The following is a 20,537-nucleotide window of genomic DNA, read 5'->3' on the forward strand; positions in this document are numbered from 1 at the left end:
ACCAGGGCTCAAACTCACGAACCTCAGGAACGATGAGATCCTGAGGTTGGACCCTTAACTGACTAAGCCACCCAGGCACCCCTACTCCTGTATTCTTTAGAGTTCTCTTTACTCCCTTTTTACTACTGTACCCTGTTATAATTAGTAAATCTTTATATTAGCTTTCCTCTGTTCAAATTAATGTGCGGTTTCTCTCTGACTTGGACCCACACTGATACCTTTTTTTGTTTGCGGGGGGAGGGTGGCACACATGCTTTTAATTTTAATTACCTTTTCTTCAAGGAATATTTTATCATAAGCTCTCCTCCATGTTATTATGTAGTTTGGTTTCAAATAGCAATTTTTTTTTGGAAGAAATTCTGATTCATTTGCTGGGGGAATAAATCTGTAACTCCAGCAAGGAAATATAATGAAATAGTCAGATAAAGAAGAAATGAATACAGAGAGAAGGTTCTGTGATCCTTGTTTTGCTTTGTGTAGGATTTGAGATTCTTGAAATGGCCAAGAGAGTCTGCTTTGCTACATTTGTAACTTTAGGTAATTAATTTGCAACAGTTACTTAAGTGCTTAGAAGATCTTGCTTTTTAGTTTTGTAAGTCTGCCCTGTTGGGCATTAAAAGTGTTTGAGAAAATCAGGCATATTAAACTTGTAATTGTAGCCTGAAATGTCTAAGGAAATTTTATTAATTAAATCTGTAAGTCTGTTAAATGTTTAAGAAGGACCAAATCTGCTAAACTTAAGAATTAATTCAATAGTAATCAAAGAACAAGGGAAAGTGATTGTTCTTATCTTTGTATGATAAATCACTAGATTTACAAAGGAATAACAAGGTTTGTAAATTGAACACAAAGCCTTTCACAAAAGCTAGGTTTTCAAATGGGCAACTTAGTAACTGTAACATCTACCTCCATCCAGATAGTTAAAATTACAGGCTGATAACCCCCAACTCCATAGTTCTAGCTGAGGCCTCTCCTCTGAGCTCCAGCAAACAATATCCAGTTCTTTGCTTAGATGCTCAGAGGCATTGCAGACCACCACATTCAAGTTAAAAGCTCTGACAACCGAATCCGTAAACAGTACCACCTGTACCACTTTGGATTCTCTCTTCTTTTACCCCACGCCACGCCCTCCCATCATCAAGGCACTTTCTTCTCCTTCCAATAGATATTTAGAACCTGCCCTTTTGCTTCATTTCCTATGGCCAGTGAGCAGTTCAGCACAGGCTACCATCACTCTGGGTCTAAATTGCTTCACTGGCTTCTGAGCTGGTCCCCAAACCACTTTGCTGATGGAGCATCTGTGCACACCAGACCTTGCCCCACTTCCCGTTAAGCCCCTCACCAGCTTCCCCCCAGCACGTTCTGACAGTGCCGCCTGCCATCTCTTTGCCCTGTTCCCATGCCTCAGCTCCGTTATTCTTCCTTAAGTTCCTCAGATAAGCCAGCCTCCTCCCTACCTCTAGGTCTTTGCCTCTGCAGTTGCCTCTACCTGGAAAGCTGTCCCGCCTGCTCCTCCCACAGCTGGCTCCATCCTTCAAGTCTTAATTTAAATGTTGCCTCTGCAGAGTCTTCCTGGGTTAAAGGGGTTTTTCTTCCCAGCCCCTGCCCGGCGCTATTCTCCATTCAGTGTCTTTTAGCATTCATCACAATAGGCAATTATTCTATTTTATTATTAATATTTTTGTTGTGGGGCTGTTTCTTCCATTGCCTCCACAAAGGCAAGGGCCACGTCTGCCTTGTATGCTGTTGCAGCTCCAGTGTGGACAACACGAATTCTCCAACTCTGATAGCTAATGAGGGCAGGGACTCTGCAAACATTTTGTCTAATATCCAACTCTACCAAGACATTTATTAAGTAATAAAAAAGATACAGGACAGTACATGGAGTATACACTCCATTTGTTTTTCTTAAACCTTTTATACACAAATACACATATGAAAACACAAGAAACTAGTAACTCATTGCCTCCATGGTGGGGACTGCAGGTCAAGAGGAGAAAGGGAGAATCTCAAAATTTAAAAAAAAAAAATTTTTTTTTTTTTTTTTACTTGAGAGGGAGTGAACAAGCATGAGTGGGGGAGAGGAGCCAAGAGAGAGACAGTGAATCTTAAGCAGACTCCATGCTCAGCACAGAGCTCAATGCGGGGCTCGATTCCATGGCCCTGGGACCATGACCTGAACCGACACCAAGAGTCAGGCGCTCAACCAAATGAGCCACCCAGGCACCCAGAATTGGAATTTTATAACCTCTTTTCCTATTGGATGTTTTAATATGTGCCTATATTTCTTTTTTACTAATAGTAAGAAAAGCGCCATCCATTGGTATTGTTATTTAACAGAAAGCATGGGATACTAAAAATGTTGGAAGAACCTCGGGATAAAGGATAGTCATTTCAACGGAATAAATGTAGCTTCATGAAAAATCCACAACCTCGGCCTATTTTCCTCATTTCGCTGAGGACCCATGAAAGCTTCCCCTGGCTCTGGCTCTGGTCTGCAGCCTGGCACTTGACAGGTGCTGGCTATCAGCCAACAGTAGCTATTGGCCCTGTGGATAAGAACAAAGGCTCTGCCACTTTACTAGCCATGGGACCTTTGGCAACTTGTGTGAACTATATAGGCCCCAAGTCTTCTTCATCTGTAAAATGGGATGATAATAGTACTTCTCTTATAGGGTTATGGTGAGGATCATATGTGATATTGTAAAGCACTTAGTATAGCGTCTTATACATAGTAAGTGTTCAGTAAGTGGTAGTTATTATTTCATCCATGATATGCTGACACTTCTTGTACCCAAGTTCAGGTTTCTGCATGTTAGAGAAGGAGACATCACATTGCAGGATGGCAAGGTGGTGCCGCTGATCTTTGAATCATTCAGTGTCCACACAGGCCTTTTCCATACCCATCTGCGCAGCAATGACTGGGAAAGTGCTACATTATTTTATTGCATTCTAACCTCATCTTAAAAAATTATATGGATGGAGAAATGAAAGTATCAAGAGTAGTGATAAGAAGTGTGTGTATATCAAGAAGGTAGAAAGACAACCTACAGAATGGGAGAAAATTTGCAAATCATACATATGATAAGGGACTTGTATTCAGAATATATATTGCACTCTTATAATTCAACAGTAGAAAGAGAAACAAATTAAAGGGTAAAGTTTTTTTATTTAAAAAATTTTTGTGGTTTTTTTTAAGTACCAGAGTCCACTGATGCATTTTATTTGCACATATGTATTATATCCCTAGAAAAAAGAACCCCAGGAATTTCTCTCCAGTGTGTTTTCATCATGCTTCTTCATGGCCCATGATGCCAGCTGAGGTTGACAGTGAAATGAAACCAAACTGGTGGAACAGGAGCAGATTATTCTGCCATTTGTCTAGTTGTACATAAAATCTGGGGCTGATCACACATGTTTAACCTGCCCACAAGGTTCACAACAATTTTCCTAGCTCTGTGATCATGCATGATTTCAAATTCACCAATGTCACCATGCTTCAGCATCACAGTTAGAAAATGGAAGATGACTTTGGAGCATGGCCTAATGAAAGCTTGGTGTTTGCCTCTCTTTTTGGCATTGCTAATGGTCTTAAGAGCATCTGCCAGGACGTTCATGCACTCCATAATGGCGGCACGAAAAGATGGTGGAAAGAGGGAAAGGTTTTGAATAGAGATTTCTCCAGAGAAGATATACAGATGGCTAAATGCACATGAAAAGATGCTCAACATCATGAATCATTAGGGAAATGTAAATCAAAACCACAATGAGACATTCACATCCACTAGGATAGCTGTAGTACAGAAGACAGATAATAGCAAGTATTGGTGAGGATGTGAAGTTGAAACCCGCATACTGCTAGTAGGAATGCAAGAATGGTGCATCCATCTTGGAAAAAGTTTAGCAGTTCCTCAAAAAGCTAAATGTAGATTTACCATATGACTCAGCCATTCTACTCTTAGATATCTGCCCAGAGAGATGAAAACATACGTTCACACGAAAACTTGTACATGAATGCTCAGACAGCATTGTTCATTATAACTGAAAGGTAGAAACAACCTAAAGGTCTTTCACTTGATAAATGGATAAACAAACAAACAAAAAAATTCCAAATACTTTATTATTCTGCAATAAAAAGGAACGAAGGACAGACACAATATGAATGAACCCTGAAAACATTGTTAAGTGAAAGCCAGACAAAAATGGCCACAGATTCCATGATTCCACTTACACAGAATGTTCAAAAAGAGCAAATCCATCCAGATCAGTAGTTACCAGTGGCTAAGGGACTGGGAGTTTGGGTGGGGAGTGACTGCTAATGGGTCCAGAGTTTCTTTTTGGGGGGACAAAAATATTCTGGAATTAGGAAGTGGTGATAGTTGCACAACCTTGTAAATATACTAAGAATATTGAATTATACACTGTAAGTGGGTGAATTAGATTTCAATAAAGGAAGTATGTGTATCATTAACTCTTTATAATTGATATAAATTATTGGACTTGTTGAATATTGAATTTTTTGAAAGGAATGAATCTTCATTTTCCACTTGATGTTCTTAAGCACTTTTTTTTAAGTAAGCTCTAGGCTCATTATGGGGGTTGAACTCATGACCCTGAGATCAACAGCTGCATGTTCCACCTGCTGAGCCAGCCAGGCACCTCCTTATGCATGTTTTTTGATTAGTGAAGAAAAGTAATCAAGTTGAAGATATAGTAGGAAAGGCAGGAAATACATCATCAAAGATTGTGTCCAAAAATCCAGATGTAATTGAAACTGATATACCCTTTTTTATTCCTAGGAGCAAATGTGCCCTGTTGATGGGATACATTTTTGTTTGACTTTTTACTTTGGAGGTTAGTCACATTTTCCGAAACCGATTACGTATGGGAGTAGGGTGTATGTGTATTCTTTTATGGGGAAAAAAAAAAGAACCCTTAGCCCTTTCTGCTTCTCCTTTCTTTAATGCTAGATCACCAAGCAAACTTCTCCTAAGAAATAATTCAGCTGATACTAGGAGGTTGCACATAATTATTGGGGTTACTGGATATTTGGGTCACTGGGTCTAATGTCCATAAAATAAATGAACAGCTTCTGATTCATATATCCATCTTTCATGAGTTTTGTTAGGAAAAGTCAGTCCTGGAAAGCTGTTTCATTTTGGCCTTAACTAAATATGCAGCTAGTAGTGACAAAGTAATAAAGGTTATTAGTCAATTTCACAAAACTAAAATTTCAGAAGTAGGTGGTGGTATGTTCATCAGCAGTTCAACAATAACTGAGGTCCAAACCAGTTCTGCTGAGAGCTGGAGATAAAACGGTGGACTGGAGAGGGAACACCTTGTCCTCCGGAAGTTAAGTGGAGGAGAAAGACACTAAACAAGCAAACAGATGAATAAAATAATTAAAGTACTCCTCATTATTACACTGATGTTGTATTTGCAAATGTGCCTACTCACCAAACTGGATTTGTAACCTCAGAATTGATACTCGCAGCATCTTGGAGGTCACTTGCCAACATGTGCACGTGCAGAATGGCAAAACACTGGAGTCTGCCAACGTGCACGTTCCCAGCTGAGGTCTAGCATATGTGCTCCAAACAAGTGTCCTTTTTGCAGGCATATGGTGTCACATTTTACATTTTTTTGTGCTTTTTGTTGATGATTTTGGTTTAAAATCCCAAGCATAGCGCTGAGGTGCTATATAGTGTTCCTAAGCACTAAGATGTGCCTAAGAAGAACATGTGTGTTAAGTAAATTTCATTGAGGCATTAGTTACAGTGTTACCCCTGAGTTGGATGTTGACAAATTAATGACCTATATTAAATAAGATGTCTTTAAACAGATGTGATGAAAATGTTTTGAGCAGAGGCTCACAGGAGCCTATCCCTGCACGTCCACTAGGGGCGTGGTTCAGTGTTCGCTAATTCCCTGCTCACAGTGACTCGATAGAACATAACTACTGTGAACAAGGGGAATAAGTGCCATGAAGGAGGCTACAAATGTGCTCAGCATGACAGAGAATGGTGCCTGTGGGGACCTGTTCCTGAAAAGGTGGGCCGGAAGTTTCTTGGGGGCAGGGGGTGAGCTAAGCGGGACCCAAACTCTGACAAGAAGCTGCCAAGCAGAGGGAGAACATTCCAAGTGGAGGGATCACTTGGTTCTGGCGGTGGGAAAGACTTGGCCTGTGAGGGCCTGAGCCCTGCTGGGGAGGTGATGGAGAAGCAGGCAAGGGCCAGCCGGGAAGGACCATTAAGACCTGGCGAAGAAGTTTTGGTTTTATATTAGAGGCCTGGGGTAAAGTCGCCAGCAGTGTACTGGTAATCCGATGTCTCTGGGTCCCTGATTAGAGGTCACAGATTATTCCTTATTCCGGGGCTGAGGACAAAGGTGGGGCCAACTACTATGGGCATCCAGCGTGGACCACCATGGGCCCCAGTACATATTTCGGTATGCATTTGTTGTCTCCATGGCCAAGCCCTGGGATTCTGCAGCTGTAAAGAAGCCACAGCAGGGACCTTGCACAGAATGTGGACAACTCCAGGATTCCAGCCTCAGCATCCCAGGCCAATGGTGGGGGTTTAGCTCTCAGCTCCAGCAAAGGCAGACCCACCACCCCCTTCTTCCCATCCCCAGACAGGAGCTGGCAGGAGATCCGATGCTACTTCAATTCCAAGTGGTTCAGGAATAAAAGCTGTGAAGTTGCTAAGAAACCTGCTTCTCTGAGGGTTCACCAGGTTTTCCTTTGTTTCTATGGCAGTGTGTGTGTGCACGTGTGTGCGTGCGTACACTGTGCACACCAAGGTCGTCGCCCTGTCAGCTCTAAAGCAAGTCAGATTGGAAGGTAAGAACTGCAGACTTCCCTGGGGCACCTTCATGGACCCGAGGCATCGCCAAGCCAGGCAGCCCAGGCACTGAGGATGAGCAACGAGGAAACGGCAGCCTGCAGCCAGAGGTTGGCAGAGCTGCGAGCAGCTGCAAGAAGGGAGCTTTGGATACTGAATCCTGAACCCACTGCAGCAATAGCCCAGGAGCCGTAGTGTGGGAGACACCAGCAACAGAACTGAAAGGGGGCCCCACTCCCATCCCCTAGTTGAGCTTGGGAAATAAATCCTTAGCAACACCAGGGCTACTGTAGAATACCAGATGCACGATTTGTACAACTATGAGAGTATGGGCTGACCAGTATCTGCTTTGCTCCCCTTCTTCCCAGCGCCATGGAAAATCTGAGGCCTAGGGAGGGGAAGGGACTTTCTGAAGAACACACAGCATGTAACAGATATAGGAGCACTCTCTCTCTAAGGTCTGGGAGCTGTGAGTGGAGGAAATAAAAGCCTGAAGTGTAATCTGGAGCTGTGTTTGTTATTTACCCATTTGTCCATTCTTCAGGTATTGACTGAGCCCTTACTTAGTGCCAGGAGCCTTAAAACCCCAATTCCAACTAAGTACAGAAAAAGAGAATCAAAATTCTCAGCAAGTTGCCAAGTTCTCGGAATCTGCTTCCGAACAGGTATGTCACAACCACTAACAGAACTCCCACTGTGTCCAGCTAAGTGCCTTCCTTGGATTCTACCCTTGCTTGTGGGCTTGGGAGCTAATGAGATAGAATGGATGAGAAATGTAATTTCCCCCTGTCCCCCCACCTGCCCCAGCAGGAAAGGACCTTTCCTCCCAGGGATCAGTAACTTTGAGAAGGCATCTGAGGGCCAGCTGCCCTGGATTTTTCACTCTGCAGGCCCCAGGTGCCGACTATGTGCCAGCACCTTGAGCAAGTCATTCCTGGCTATAAACATCAGTGAGGGCACATCTGATGCTCTCACCCTGCCCAGTTAAAAACCCTCTAACGATTCCTATTGCTTTAAAAATAAAGCTCAGAGATGCTTTAACGTGGCCCACAAGAGCCTGCAGAGTCTGGCTTCTGCCCACCCTGTCCTTCTTGTCTCTTCTTTCTCGCTCACTCCGCTTCCACCTTCCTGACCTTCATACCTGACATGTCCTTCCACAGGGTCTTTGCACATGCTGCCCCTACACCTGGAATGTTCTTCCCTCTCTTCCTTTGTCCCTAGTAAAAGAATTCAATATTTTTAAATAAACCATTCAAATTTTAGGAGAAAATTAACTTAATATCTATGTTCTGGTTCCAGGGCTCAGAAGGCCAGTGAACAGATTTCCACCTCGTTAAGCAGCCTTCTCCAAGCCGTGGTCCGCAGCGCCCTCTGGTGGGCTCTGCGTGACAGCACTAGCACGCAGCTTGGGCTCGTGGTCACAGGTAGTCCCATGCTAAGTTTCAACCACAGAACCAGAGGTGGAGCTGGAATCATCATCCCAAAACTTGCCATTTTGTGGCAGAAACCTGAGATCTAGATAGGAGGCGGGATCTGTCCAAGACCTCCCAGTCTTTTGCAGAGCCAGGCCAGCCAGTGCTGTTTCTACAATTTGGTATTACACAAATGATACAAAAATCTAATCTTCAAAAGCATCACAATGTTTTGGTAGGTAGAAGCTTGTGGCTGATGGGTGAGCATCAGAAATGAGCTATGTCATCTTGTCCAGCCCTCCGGAAGTCTTCCATTCCTGGCTGCAGTCTGTGCGGGCTGCCCCCCCAACCCGGTGAGCTCACCTCCTGTGCCTTCAACACGGGGACTCCTTCCTGCTCTGCGCTCTTGCGCAAGTGATTCCCTTTGCCTGGAACTCTCTCCCCCAAAGTGCCTCTTGGCTCAGACTCCCTCATGTCTTCCAGCTCTCACAGAGAGGCATGCTCTGACCGGCCTACCTAACGTTGACCCCCAATCCAGTCTCTCAGACATCTTGGTTTATATTCTTCATAGCCCTGCTCACATCTAGAGTCATCTTGGTTAGTTGTTTGAGGTCCACCTTTCTCTAGAAGGATAGCTGTTTGGTGGCTGGCAGAGATCCTGGATGCTGAGCAGACACACCCTGAAAACGAGGGGAATGGTAGACTGAAAAATGGTGCATGACAAGAACAAGCCAGAGAACACGTTACAGAAAGTCTGGAGGTTTACTCAACAACGATCACAATCACAGTTGTACACATTAAGTCAGTTTGTCACAAAGGCTCACTGTTCCAGGCAGGAGAAGAGAGGCTGGTGGTCTTGAGCTCTTTAGAATCCCAGTCTGCCATCTCAACATTCCCTGCCTATAGTCCCTTTGGGATCCCAGGCTTCAAGCCAAAAACAGAGCAGGAGCCCAAGCCTGTTGTCTGAAGTGGCTGAATCAAAGCCATCTGGGGAGCGGATGGTAAGAGGGCTTTTTCACTTGGGATGTAGGTCCAGCTCCCACCCCAGAGGTGGCAGCGGGCCTTGGTCTTGGCTCAAGATCAAATCTGAACTGAAATATTACTTGGATTTTCACAAAGAGCATCAGTTGAAAGTAGAAAAGAATTCCCGAACTGGACCACACTCCTTGACCCTCTCCCGCACTTAGAAATCTTCAGAAAACATTAAAAATGCATTGCCTCCCAGGAATTATAAAAGATCACCCAACCTGTACAAACTAGAGATCGCTGAAGCAAGGAATCCTGTTATAGTAATTCTCAGTTACTACTGTAAAGTGCTTTGCCGCTCTTTTGAGATTCCAGAGACTAGAAAAATGAAGATACACAGAAGGAAATATGGAGCCATTTTCAAGGGTATCATCTCTTTCTTACGGAGAGACAGAAATTCAACAGGTAGGTCTGGAAAGTGAACACAGTGTGGGCTTTGGGACTCTATATGCTGCATCTTCAACAGGAACTGCTCTTTCTCCCCTAGGTCTAATGCCACACCCGCCGTGGAAGTGGTCCCTTCTGCCTGTGACCTAGCTCTTCCCCAAGGAGGAGAATGGACGGTCCCTGGACTGTTTTAGAAGTTGAAAGCTCCAGTTGGAGGCACACAGTGGAATGGCTTTTCACACATGTGCCTGACCATTTATTTCGCCACCTCCAAGGGCCTTGTATTTATAGCAAAGATACTCTCTGCGCTCCAAAATGTCTCTGGAGGCCCCTCTGGAAAGGCTGTTGGTGGACCACACGGTCATGCTACTTTCTGGCAGCACCCCGCTTTGGGACCTCGTGCTCAGAACAAAGGGAGGAAAAGGGGCCCATATCCTCACCCACGACCCAGACGAGAGCATCTCACAGGCTCTGGCTGCTTTACTGGGCATCAGCTGGCAGTGTGAGCAGGAGCCTGGATCTTTGAGACAAGTGGTTTCCAAAACAGAGGCCAAAACCACCAGTAGGTCAGTACTTGTAATCAGTCAGTTGGGCGGTGAACTTCTCCCCTCCCTTCCCCTCTTACACACTTTGCCAAGGCCCGGAGCTGCTCAGAGCACCTGCCCATCCCTTGTTGAGGGGGCAAAACCAGATCCTAATGGAGGGCCTCAAGGACGGGACGGAGGAAAGTGGAGGGCCGCTTGCTGCTGCGCCTGCTTTCCGCACCAGTCCCGGTTCTGCCCAAGACACTGTCATCCACTGGGAATGGGACCTTTCGGAAGCCTAGCGAGTGTGCTGCACGCCATCTGGGGGCTGGGATGGGGAACTCCAGGCATGGTCTCCAAACAGGGCCCTCGCCCAGGGGTTGCTGAGGCCCCTCTAGGCCACGGACGAAATGAGTCGTCCAGCTGCCCTTTTAACTTGGAGGATTCCTTGCACGAACTGGAGCAAGTCCAGCCTCTGGGGGGGCCTTGAGGGGCCTCTCCACCTCCTAGATCCCGCTCTAGGCCCAACGTCTCCTGCTTGAAATTAGAAGTTAAGAAACACACACTCATCCAACAGACACTGTACACACCACCACAATGTTTCCCCTCCCCCGACCCTGCCCCTTTATGTTTGTCTAGCAAGGCACTAGGAAATTGTTCAAGTTTAGGGATTTGCTGTACATTTGCATTTTTTTTCTTTTTAAAAGGCACAGTTTTTATTTTAATGATGCTGCATTGCTCTCTGATGATGAATCCTAACTCAGTTCTCCAAACTGCAACTCTTGTTCTCCTTGATCCCAGAAGGGGCATCATCTGTGGACTCCTTCCTATGGAGGGCCACTTCTAAAGATATGGCAAACATCTGGAAAAGACACCGAGGGACCGACAAGCACACTGGCACGCACAGGGGCCACCCCTCCTGGGGACAGGCAGCCGGGGCGGGGCTTGTGTGTGGGCAGAAGCGGAGGAAGTGATGCTTTGCCAGCTACATGCTTAATTGGGGTGGGGGTGCTTGGCAGTGTTTTATTCCCATCCCCGACCCCCCCCCCCCAAACTGACTGCCTTGAGATCAGCCAGCATCTCAAAGGCAGGTTCGTGGCTCTGTTCCCAGATTAATGTCTCATTTCATTGGTAAATGACACAATCGAGAGATCCAGCTCTAATTAGAACACTGATTTCAAGTATTTCCTGGACTAGCTGGTGGGAGCCATAGGTTGTAGAAGGCGATTTCTATTTCTGAATCAGTAGGTGGCAGGTTGGCTACAGAAATGCTTCCTGTTAGTTTGGGAGCCCTCTGGGAGTCTAACACATAATTCACAAAGCAAAAGGTAAACACTGAGGGACCGGCATGGAGCTGGGTGTCCGTCCGCCTGCTCGTGGGACCCGGGGTTGCCTCCACTGCAGCTGTGAAGAGGGGGAAGGTGTGGGGCTTTGGGTCTGCGCTGTGGACTGTGTCATACCAAGGCCTTGGGTACGAGCTGACGGACACAGGTCACCCACGCCCTCCCCCTGACACCTGCAACCTTGGATAGTAAAGATTGGCTCTAGGCTGGGGGCTGGCTGCCTTGACTATATTACACTTGCCTGGCTCTTTTAAGTCACAGCATTCTAGAAATCCGAACTGAATGCTAGAATACCAGAATCCTATGTATGATATAGTTCTACAAAAATTCTACAGTTTCCTGTGAGAACTGGAGCCGTGATGAGGTCAGAGGCTGGGCATCTTGCCCACGGTCCACCTTGGAGGCCTCCAGACTTGGTGAGGTGAGCACTTCACATGTCTGCTCTTTTCTTGAGGCAGGTAATTGCCCAAGAAAGAAAGAGGAAAATGGAAGCACTGATCAGGGAAATTCAGCCAGAATTTCTCATTTGAAGGTCCTCTACTAGGCCTTTTCCACGGGCCCAAGGCCATCTGAAACCCAGACCCGAAGAGCTGGTGGCTGAGCTGTCACGTAACCAGAGAGCAAGGAGAGACACCCCATGTGTCCATGGCGGCAAAGGAATGTCTAGGGGTCCCACTTCCGACCCCAGGCCTGGCAGCTGGCCAGCGTTCCATAAAGAACACTCCTAGGGTCCAGTTGTGGCCTCTGAACACATGGCCTGGGCAGTGACGGAACAGAAGCCGGTAACTGCAGTTACTCATGACAGGCAGAAACTAGATGGCTGAAACCAGTGGCCCCGAGAAAGACCCCTCCCTTCCCTTCTGCAGCAGACGGACAGCACAGGTGCTACGAGCCGTCCAGACGGACAACAGGGGCCGCTTTTTCTAAAGGGCCGGCATGTAGGAGCCAGCGCAAGGCTAGGCAACCTCGCCAGACCCATTTTTGGGTGGCCCAGGGCTGCCTTGGCATTCCTCCCTCGTAACACTCAAGGGAACGTGCTGACAAAGTCGATAAGGCCCTTCTGGATCTCCATGATGCCGTCAGGGATTAAAGCAGGCACTGCTTTGTGGGGCCTCGTGTGGGGTCTGTTCTCCACCCCACGGCTACCACTGGGCCTCAAGGACCAGGTGGGCCTCCTGCTCCAGCTGGAAGAGCCCTCTCTGCCCTCGACCGGCTGGCCAGCACCTTTTGCATCACGCTGCCCACAGAAGCCCTGCGTCCCTCGGGAGGGGAAGGCTGCCGGCAGCGCCAGGCCCGCGGAGGTGATGCCAGGGCTCAGTTCCTATTGAATTTTTCCAAGACTGTTGAGTTGGTGTGTTCAAACAGCCACTGCTGGGTCAGAGAAGAGGGGTTACAGGTGTTCATGAAGATCCTGTGGTCACTTTCACTGCAGTCCATGCAACTGCCGCTGACGGGGTGGTACAGGGTTCTGTCCTACAAAACAGGGAGGTAATCAGCTAGGTGGCTTGGGTGGGAATAGGGGTGGGGGTTGGGGTCTGAACCAACCGCAGCAGCAATAACAACAATGAGGCAGTGAGGCAGCGGCCTGCCAGCCATTCACTGACCTGCCAGGCTTCCGTGCTGAGCACAGTGAGACACTGCCTCGCCCCCACCCCGCAGGTGGCCTTGCCCTGTGCCTGAGCTCTGCTCAATGGGATGCGGGCGGAAGTTAAGTGTGTGCCACTTCTGGGCCTAGGTCCTAATCATGCTCTTCTCTGGCCAAATATCATTGGTTCTCATGATGATGGTGGTGGTGTTTTAGGGACTCAGCTGCCAGCATTTAAGATTGTAGAGCTTTCACATAAAACTCTGGATTTCTGGCATCTCTCAAACGACAGAGAAGTCAGGCACAGCGGGTGTGTGGAGAGAATGTACAGGCAAGCGTGCTGTGCTGGGGAAGAAGCGAGGCGCTGCGTGTCCATTTGCTTCTCTTTGTTTAAAAGCAAGCAGGTGGCCCTGTCCCACCCACACAGCCTGCCTTACTCTGCGGTATTTCCACAGCTGGTTGCCCTTCATGCTGTGGCAGTCGTAGAGGGTGACTGGGCTGGTGTTGGAAATGGCGTCCAAGCAGAACTTCTTGGTGTGCTGGGGGTCCCCCGGCCGGATGTCCTCTCTCCAGGTGAAGGTGAACACCTGTACATACAGGGACATCATCACAGGGACAGCAAAACCGGGGGGCTTGCTTGCTTGCTTTTGAGAGAGCAAGAGGGTGTGTGCAGGGGAGGGGCAGAGGGAGGAGGGAGAGAGAAATTCCAAGCAGGCTCCACGCCACCAGTGCAGAGCCAGATGCTGAGATCCCACAACCATGAGATCATGAGCTGAAATCAAGAGTTGGATGCTCAACCGAGCCACCAGCTCAACCAACTGAGCCACCCAGGCGCCCCTCTCTTTTCTGTAATAATAGAAAATGTTAAATACAGAGATCCAGAAAACAGTATTGACCACACCTTTTCCAATCACCCAGCTTCAACAATTACCACCTCGGGGCACCTGGGTGGCTCAGTCGGTTAAGCCTCCGACTTCGGCTCAGGTCATGATCTCGCATTGTTTGTGGGTTTGAGCCGCATCGGGCTCTGTGCTGACAGCTCAGAGCCTGGAGCCTGCTTCGGATTCTGTGTCTCCCTCTCTCTCTGACCCTCCCCTGCTCATACTCTCTCTCAAAAATAAAAATAAAACATTAAAAATAAAAAAAAAACAATTACCAACTCATGGTGAATCTTATTACAACTTTTCCCCCACCACAACTCCCCACCTCAACGATTTTCTTAAGCAAATTACAGACATCATGTCAGGTGTAAATCCTTCACTAAAGTGCATTATAACAATAAAAAGTTACTGCCAAGTCCTCAATGTCATCAAGTAAGAAGAGTTCAAGTGTTCTTCAACTGCTTTGTAAATTTCTTTTCACAGTTAGTCTGTTTGAAGCAAGATCCAAACCAGGTTCACTACTGTATTTAGTTGGTAAGTATTTTTTCCAGCAGCTCTACTGCAGAATAAGTGACATACAATAAACCACACACACTTAAAGTACACAATTTGATACATTTTGACGTGATTTAATTTGACTTGTAGAAATGTACAAATGTAGAAATACTATTGATTTCTGTATCTCACAACTTTGATAAAGTTCATTTATTAGTTCTGGTAGTTTCTCTGCAGATTCAATAGAATTTTCTGCAAAAGTGATCATATATTCTGCATAATTCGATCATTATCAAATAAAGATAATCATATAGCCTACACATTATTTTCCTCCTTCACTTGTCTGCATGGCTTTTACTTCTTTTTCTTGCCACAGGTCAGTACAGTGTCAAATAGATAAATAGAAACAGTAAGTACAGAATCCCTGTATTCTTGATATTAGGAGTAAAGCATTCAGAGTTTTACCATTAAGTTTGATGTGAGCTCAGGTTTTCTATAGATGACCTTGATCAAGTTGAGAAAGTTCCCTTTTATTCCTGATTTGCTGAGAGTTTTTATCAGGAATGATGTTGGATTCTGTCAAGTGCTTTTTCTCGGTACAAGGTGATTATATGGTTTTTCTTTTTCAGTTTGTTAACATGGTGAATATAGTGATTAATTTTCTAATATTCAACCAGCCATGCATCCCTTGGATAGATTATACTTAGTCACAATGTATTATCCTTTTTACATACTGTTGGATAGGATTTCCTAAAATTCCGTTCAGGCTTTTTGCACCGACATTCACGAGGGATATTGGTCTGTAATTTTCATAGAATGTCAGTCTGGTTTTGCTATTAAGGTAATGCTGGCCTCACAAAATAAGGTGGCAAGTATTTCCTCCCTTTTCTGGAAAAGTTTTTGTAGAGGTGGTAATATTGCTTAAGTGTTTGGTAGGATTCACCAATGAATCTGTCTGCGCCTGGATTTTTCTCTGAGGGAAGGTTTACAACCAGAACGTCAGTCTCTTTAATAGAATCTCCTGTTGTCTGCACTCTCAAGAAGAGTGTTCCACGTATTTTGCATGCTTTTCAGTTGTTTCTGGCAGGAAGATGAGCCCAGTCCCCGCTGTCCCATTCCATGTGGGCCAGGAGAGGCAGCGACTGCCTCCCGATGATTTCCTGGGTCTTCTGCATCTTAGACACCCATCTCTCCCTTTTCAGGCTCTGGAGAGCTCTCTGCTCAGGGTGTGTGAGAGCCCCAGGGGATACAGGTCCCACTGGGACATGGCTGCCATGCTTCCATGTCAGAGAGTGGAGGCTGGCACAGCAGGCACCCTTCTGTCCTGTTTCAGGGACTTCTCATTAGTGTGGATTCTGCCACACGGTGAGGCCATCCTAGGCCGAGCTCCCTGGGCATGTTCACCCCAGGCCCTGTGCTCTCTCCTCCTGGTCTCTTTTGGGGTTCTCTTTTGTGGCATGGGTGTGGGGAGCAGCCACATGCTGCCCTGAAGAATTCAGGAGAATCGGTGAAGGAGAGCCACTTCTAATAAGAACTGTCACCAAGAAAGGAGGAGAGAGAGGGCAAGAAGATTTCAGAGGGAGGGGCAGACACTGTGAGGCTGGGCACTGTGCCCGTCTGAAAGGCGGTCCTGTTCCCTTGCAACCAGTGTGCCACGCACCCCTCCTGAGTTCTGTTTTTGCAGAGGCCCTGCAATATGGGCTTCTATCAGTGTGCACTTCCAAAACGTCAGAAAACCCACAGTGAGGAGACTATAAAAATGGTCCCTCGAACCAAGATTCAGTGAATGCCGGATGTGGTGTGATTTGGGGGCTAATTGTTGGGGGGGGGATCATGGAAAGCTAAATGCAGTTTCTTAAGCGTGGTGGCTTTTCCTGCACCGCTGGCTTGTACCCTTTATTCTTCTGATAATACCCCCTGGGCACGATCCCCTGGGGAGCCCACCGGCCTCACGCCTCTCCCACCATTCAGGCGGGGCTGACTGCACTGCAGCCTTCAGGAGTGGGCATGTGACCGGGGCTTGATCAATGTGAGGACTGTATCACTGTATCACATCCCCTCCTGTAACTGGCTCAGGAAAGCTGTATGTGAGCACCCAGGGCCTTTCCAGAACTTTGTATGTGAGCACCCCAGGGCCTTTCCAGAACTCTGTATGTGAGCGCCCCAGGGCCTTTTCACTGGGGGGCTGGAAGCCTGAGCCACTGGCGAATCTGCCATCACCTGGGAAGAGCCAGCGGAAGAATGAAGCCAACAAAAAAGAAGAGTTGAGACCCTGGAGAGGTCCTGATGACATCATTTAAGCTTTTCAATGACATACATGAGCCAATACGTCCTTCTTTTTGTTGAAGGCCATTTGGGCCAAGTGTCTGTCATTTGCAACAGACCAGATTGATGATTTTATTGCAATGGGAAGGATTCCTCTTTCTAAGGTGCTCCGAAAGCTCTTATAACTCCTCCCCTGGGCTAGCTTTTGTCACTCGTCATTGACCCTGGGCCTCTCTCTCCCTGCCCTGACCATGTAAGCCCTCCAGGCCACAGAGGGCCCAGGGGAACCTGGCTGCCAGTCCTCACCTGCATGTTGTTCCAGGCAGCCTCCCCACGGCCCCGGACGCAGCTCTCCAGCCTCAGCGGGGAGCCCAGGGCCCCATGCTTCGTGTCGGCACACAGCCCTGTGCCCACATTGTGAATCTGGAAGAGACAGAAGGAAAGCATGGAGTAGTGAGGCACCTTGAGATAGTCCCCGGGGACTAGAAGGTGCTAGAAGGAGGGGACCCAGCTAAGACATCAGATGGGGGGAGCTCTGCATTGTCTTAATGAAGCTTGCCCTGGGGTGGGGGAAGTGCCTTGCGCCTCTCAATAAAGGAGCACTCAGCCTGCAGAGAGGAGCTCTTCCAAAGCCAGCTTTGTCCTAGAGTGTGCAAAATCACAGGGTGGCAGTGGGACCTGGAAGTTGGGGGTGTTTGAAGGACTCCCTGACTCTAGTCCTAGAGGACCTGATCCAGCAGGTCTAGGAATCGAATTTTACTCCCATTCCAGGTGATCCAGGGACCATATCTTGAAAACCACCCTAGAAAAGGACAGACCTCTTGGCTGTGGGGTCTTGGCCTTACAAAGCAGGTGAATGGCAAAAGGTTCTCGAGCCAAAGAGCAAGAGGAGTTTCAGTGAGACAGGGTGTGGTGTGGCGGGAGGAGCACCGGGCTGGGGCTCGGGGCGGAAGGCCTCGCTGCTCAGCCAGCCAGCACTCACTACCTGCAGGCCACCGTGATGTGCAGGAGCCCCATCGTGTAGTTCCTGCCTCACAGAGTCACTCCTGTCTTGACTGAGGGGCTGGAGGTGTGGTGGCCGTGAAAACATGCCCCTCAGCTGTCCTGCTGCAGGGAGTCTGACTGCCCATCAGCTGCTTTGGGGACAGACGAGGGGACAGGGGTGCTGTGGCAGGCCCACTCCAAGGAGATGCCGACCCCTCTGGTAGATCTGGCTCGAGGACTGCTCAGTATCTCGGCTCAAGGGCATCCCTGCAGTGTGGGACTCCTCCGGGGCCAGCCCTTCTTCCTCCCCTCGCCTCTTCCCAGAGGGCAGACCAGCCCCACAGCAGATCTCCCAGCCTCTCCTGGCTCCCTTCTCGTTCCTTCTCTCAGGTGTTCCCCCAAGGTGTCTGCTTCTTGGAGGACTGGCCCTAATACAGGGGAGAAAGCCAATAAACCGGCAAAGAAATGAAAAGTTCATAAGGACAGTCAACAGGACCCTCCTCTAGAAATCTATGCTGGTATTAGATAGGGTAGGCCCTCCAGCTTAGTCAGAAAAGGCCCCTTGAACTTGCTGTGTGAATTTGAACAAGTCACACCTGGTGTTTCTGCTGGTCCAAATGCATCACTCCTTCCTCTGGTAACAGCTCCCTGATTTTCTATGGGGCTACTGCTCTTTGCTCACTCTGTGGCCTGTCACAGTATCTGTCCACCCTTGCTTTCCCGCTTCCACCAGTGGCCACAGTGGTTGGTCCAGACCCAAGAATCAGACTTGATTCCTGGACCTGTGCAAGAAGGAGGCATATATTTTCTGTTGCTGGGCCAGTTTCGGGCTTCTGGAAGCCATCTTGCTACCCTCAGCATGAGGCTAACAGCAACGGCACAGAGGTAAACGGGAGAAAAAGAAACTGACATCATTTGAGCCCCTCAATCCAGGTGTGTCTGAAGCCACAGCTACCCAACGTTTCTATGAGATTCAATACATTTCTCTTTTCACTTCAAATTGGACTTCTGTCACCTGCAAGGAAGGAGGTCCAACTCTTATGCTCCTTGTCCCCTCAGACCCAGAATGTCCATCCATAAATGAATGGTCCTCTCAGCTCAGAGACTAGGAGCCAGAATCTGGTGACAGAGTACTTCTCTTAGAAGACAGTCTGCCTCCCCCGGCAGGACGGGCTTCATGAGTGTGACATGAGCAGTGGCCCGGGACCCCTCACTCAGAAGGTGCTGTCACTGCTTGAAGTTCTGCTGTTGTGGTCTTAAATTTTTTATTAACAGTGCTGCTGTAAACATTGGGATGCATGTGCCTCTTTGGGTCGGCATTTTTTATCCTTTTGATAAATTCACAGTGCTATTGCTGGGTCATAAGGTAGTTCTATTTTTAATTTTTTTGAGGAACCTCCATACTGTTTTCCAGAGTGGCTGTACTTGTTTGCATTCCCACCAACAGTGCAAAAGACTTCCCTTTTCTCCACATCCTTGCCAACATCTGTTGTTTTCTGGTTGTTAATTTTAGCCATTCTGACAGGTGTGAGGTGGTATCTCAATGTGGTTTTAATTTGTATTTCCCTGATGCTGAGTGACGTTGAGCATCTTTTCACATGCCAGCCAAATTATGGAAAGAGCTCAAGTGTTCGACTGATGAATGGATAAAGAAGATGTGATATATATGCATACGCACACAATGGAATACTACTTGGCGATGAAAAAATGAAATCATCCTTTTGCAACAATGTGGATGGGACAGGGCAGTATTATGCTAAGTGAAATAAGTCAGAGAAAGATACCATATGGTTTCACTCATGTGGAATTTGAGAAACTCATCAGATGAACTTGGGGGAAAAGAAAATAAGAACACAGAGAGAGGCAAACCCTAAGAGACTCTTAAATACAGAGAACGAGCTGAGGGTTGCTGGAGGGGAGGTGGGCAATGAGATGAGTCAAACAGGTGATGGGAATTAAGGAGGGCACTTGTTGGGATGAGCCCTGGGTGTTACATGTAAGTGACGAGTCACTAAATTCTACTCCTGAAATTATTACTACACTATATGTTAACTAACTTGGATTTAAATGAAAAAAAAATTTTAATAATTTGATCTTTGAACTTGTCAGTGGAATCTGAGGACAACGGAGCATGCATATGAGCAGAGGTGGTAACATGCTACATGGGCATCTGCTCTACCTTTCTTCTGCGTTTGCATATAGTACCTGTGATTCCGCAGAAACACAGAATCCCGGGGTCCCCGCCTGGGTGGGGGTTCAGCAAGACTCAAGTTACAGCTAAGACTAGGTGGGGTGCTGGCATGTCTGAAGGCCACACTTTCCAACCAAAACGTGACTGCACAAAGAAGGGCCAAGAGCTCTAGGAACCTCTTACTCACATTACTTCCCTGGACCAGCAGGCCACTTTCCTCACCAGCAGCAGGTAACACAGAAGGAAGGGAAGTATAGGGTAATCCTTAGTTGTTCAGTAGGAAAGTAGTTCATTTTCCTTCTCACTCATCAGCAAGCCACAGGTAGAGGGGGTTAGAAAGTATGCATTATTGGGCCCCTGGGTGGCTCAGCGACTGACTCCTGGCTTCAGCTCAGGTCATGATCTCATGGTTCGTGAGTTCAAGCCCCACGTTGGGCTCCACACTGGCAGCGCAGAGCCTGCTTGGGACTCTGTCTCTCTCTGCTCGTCCCCTGCTCATTCTCTCCCTCTCTCTCTCACAGTAAGTAAATTTTAAAAATTTAATAAAATAAAAACAAAGTACGCATTAACAACAAGTGAAATAAAATCGGTGGAGTTAGCTT

The 20,537-nt window shown here is 47.3% G+C and overlaps 1 protein-coding gene and 1 pseudogene across 1 annotated transcript in view; both read right to left on the bottom strand.

Annotated features, from left to right (window-relative positions):
* Positions 1-3,238: 3,238 nt before the first annotated feature.
* LOC115293512 lies at positions 3,239-3,876 on the bottom strand (annotated as a pseudogene).
* Positions 3,877-8,997: 5,121 nt separating this feature from the next.
* GALNT10 (polypeptide N-acetylgalactosaminyltransferase 10) overlaps positions 8,998-20,537 on the bottom strand; it is a 210,783-nt gene continuing 199,243 nt past the window's right edge. Inside the window, exons 10-12 of the mRNA XM_029941255.1 lie at positions 17,067-17,183; positions 13,557-13,706; positions 8,998-13,007 (exon numbers count right to left, since the gene is read on the bottom strand). Coding sequence (XP_029797115.1) covers positions 12,849-13,007; positions 13,557-13,706; positions 17,067-17,183 — 426 coding nt within the window. The 3' untranslated portion in view covers positions 8,998-12,848. The remainder of the gene's footprint in view (positions 13,008-13,556; positions 13,707-17,066; positions 17,184-20,537) is intronic.

The sequence above is a fragment of the Suricata suricatta genome, chromosome 6 (assembly GCF_006229205.1).
Source record: "Suricata suricatta isolate VVHF042 chromosome 6, meerkat_22Aug2017_6uvM2_HiC, whole genome shotgun sequence".
Taxonomy (NCBI): Eukaryota; Metazoa; Chordata; class Mammalia; order Carnivora; family Herpestidae; genus Suricata; species Suricata suricatta.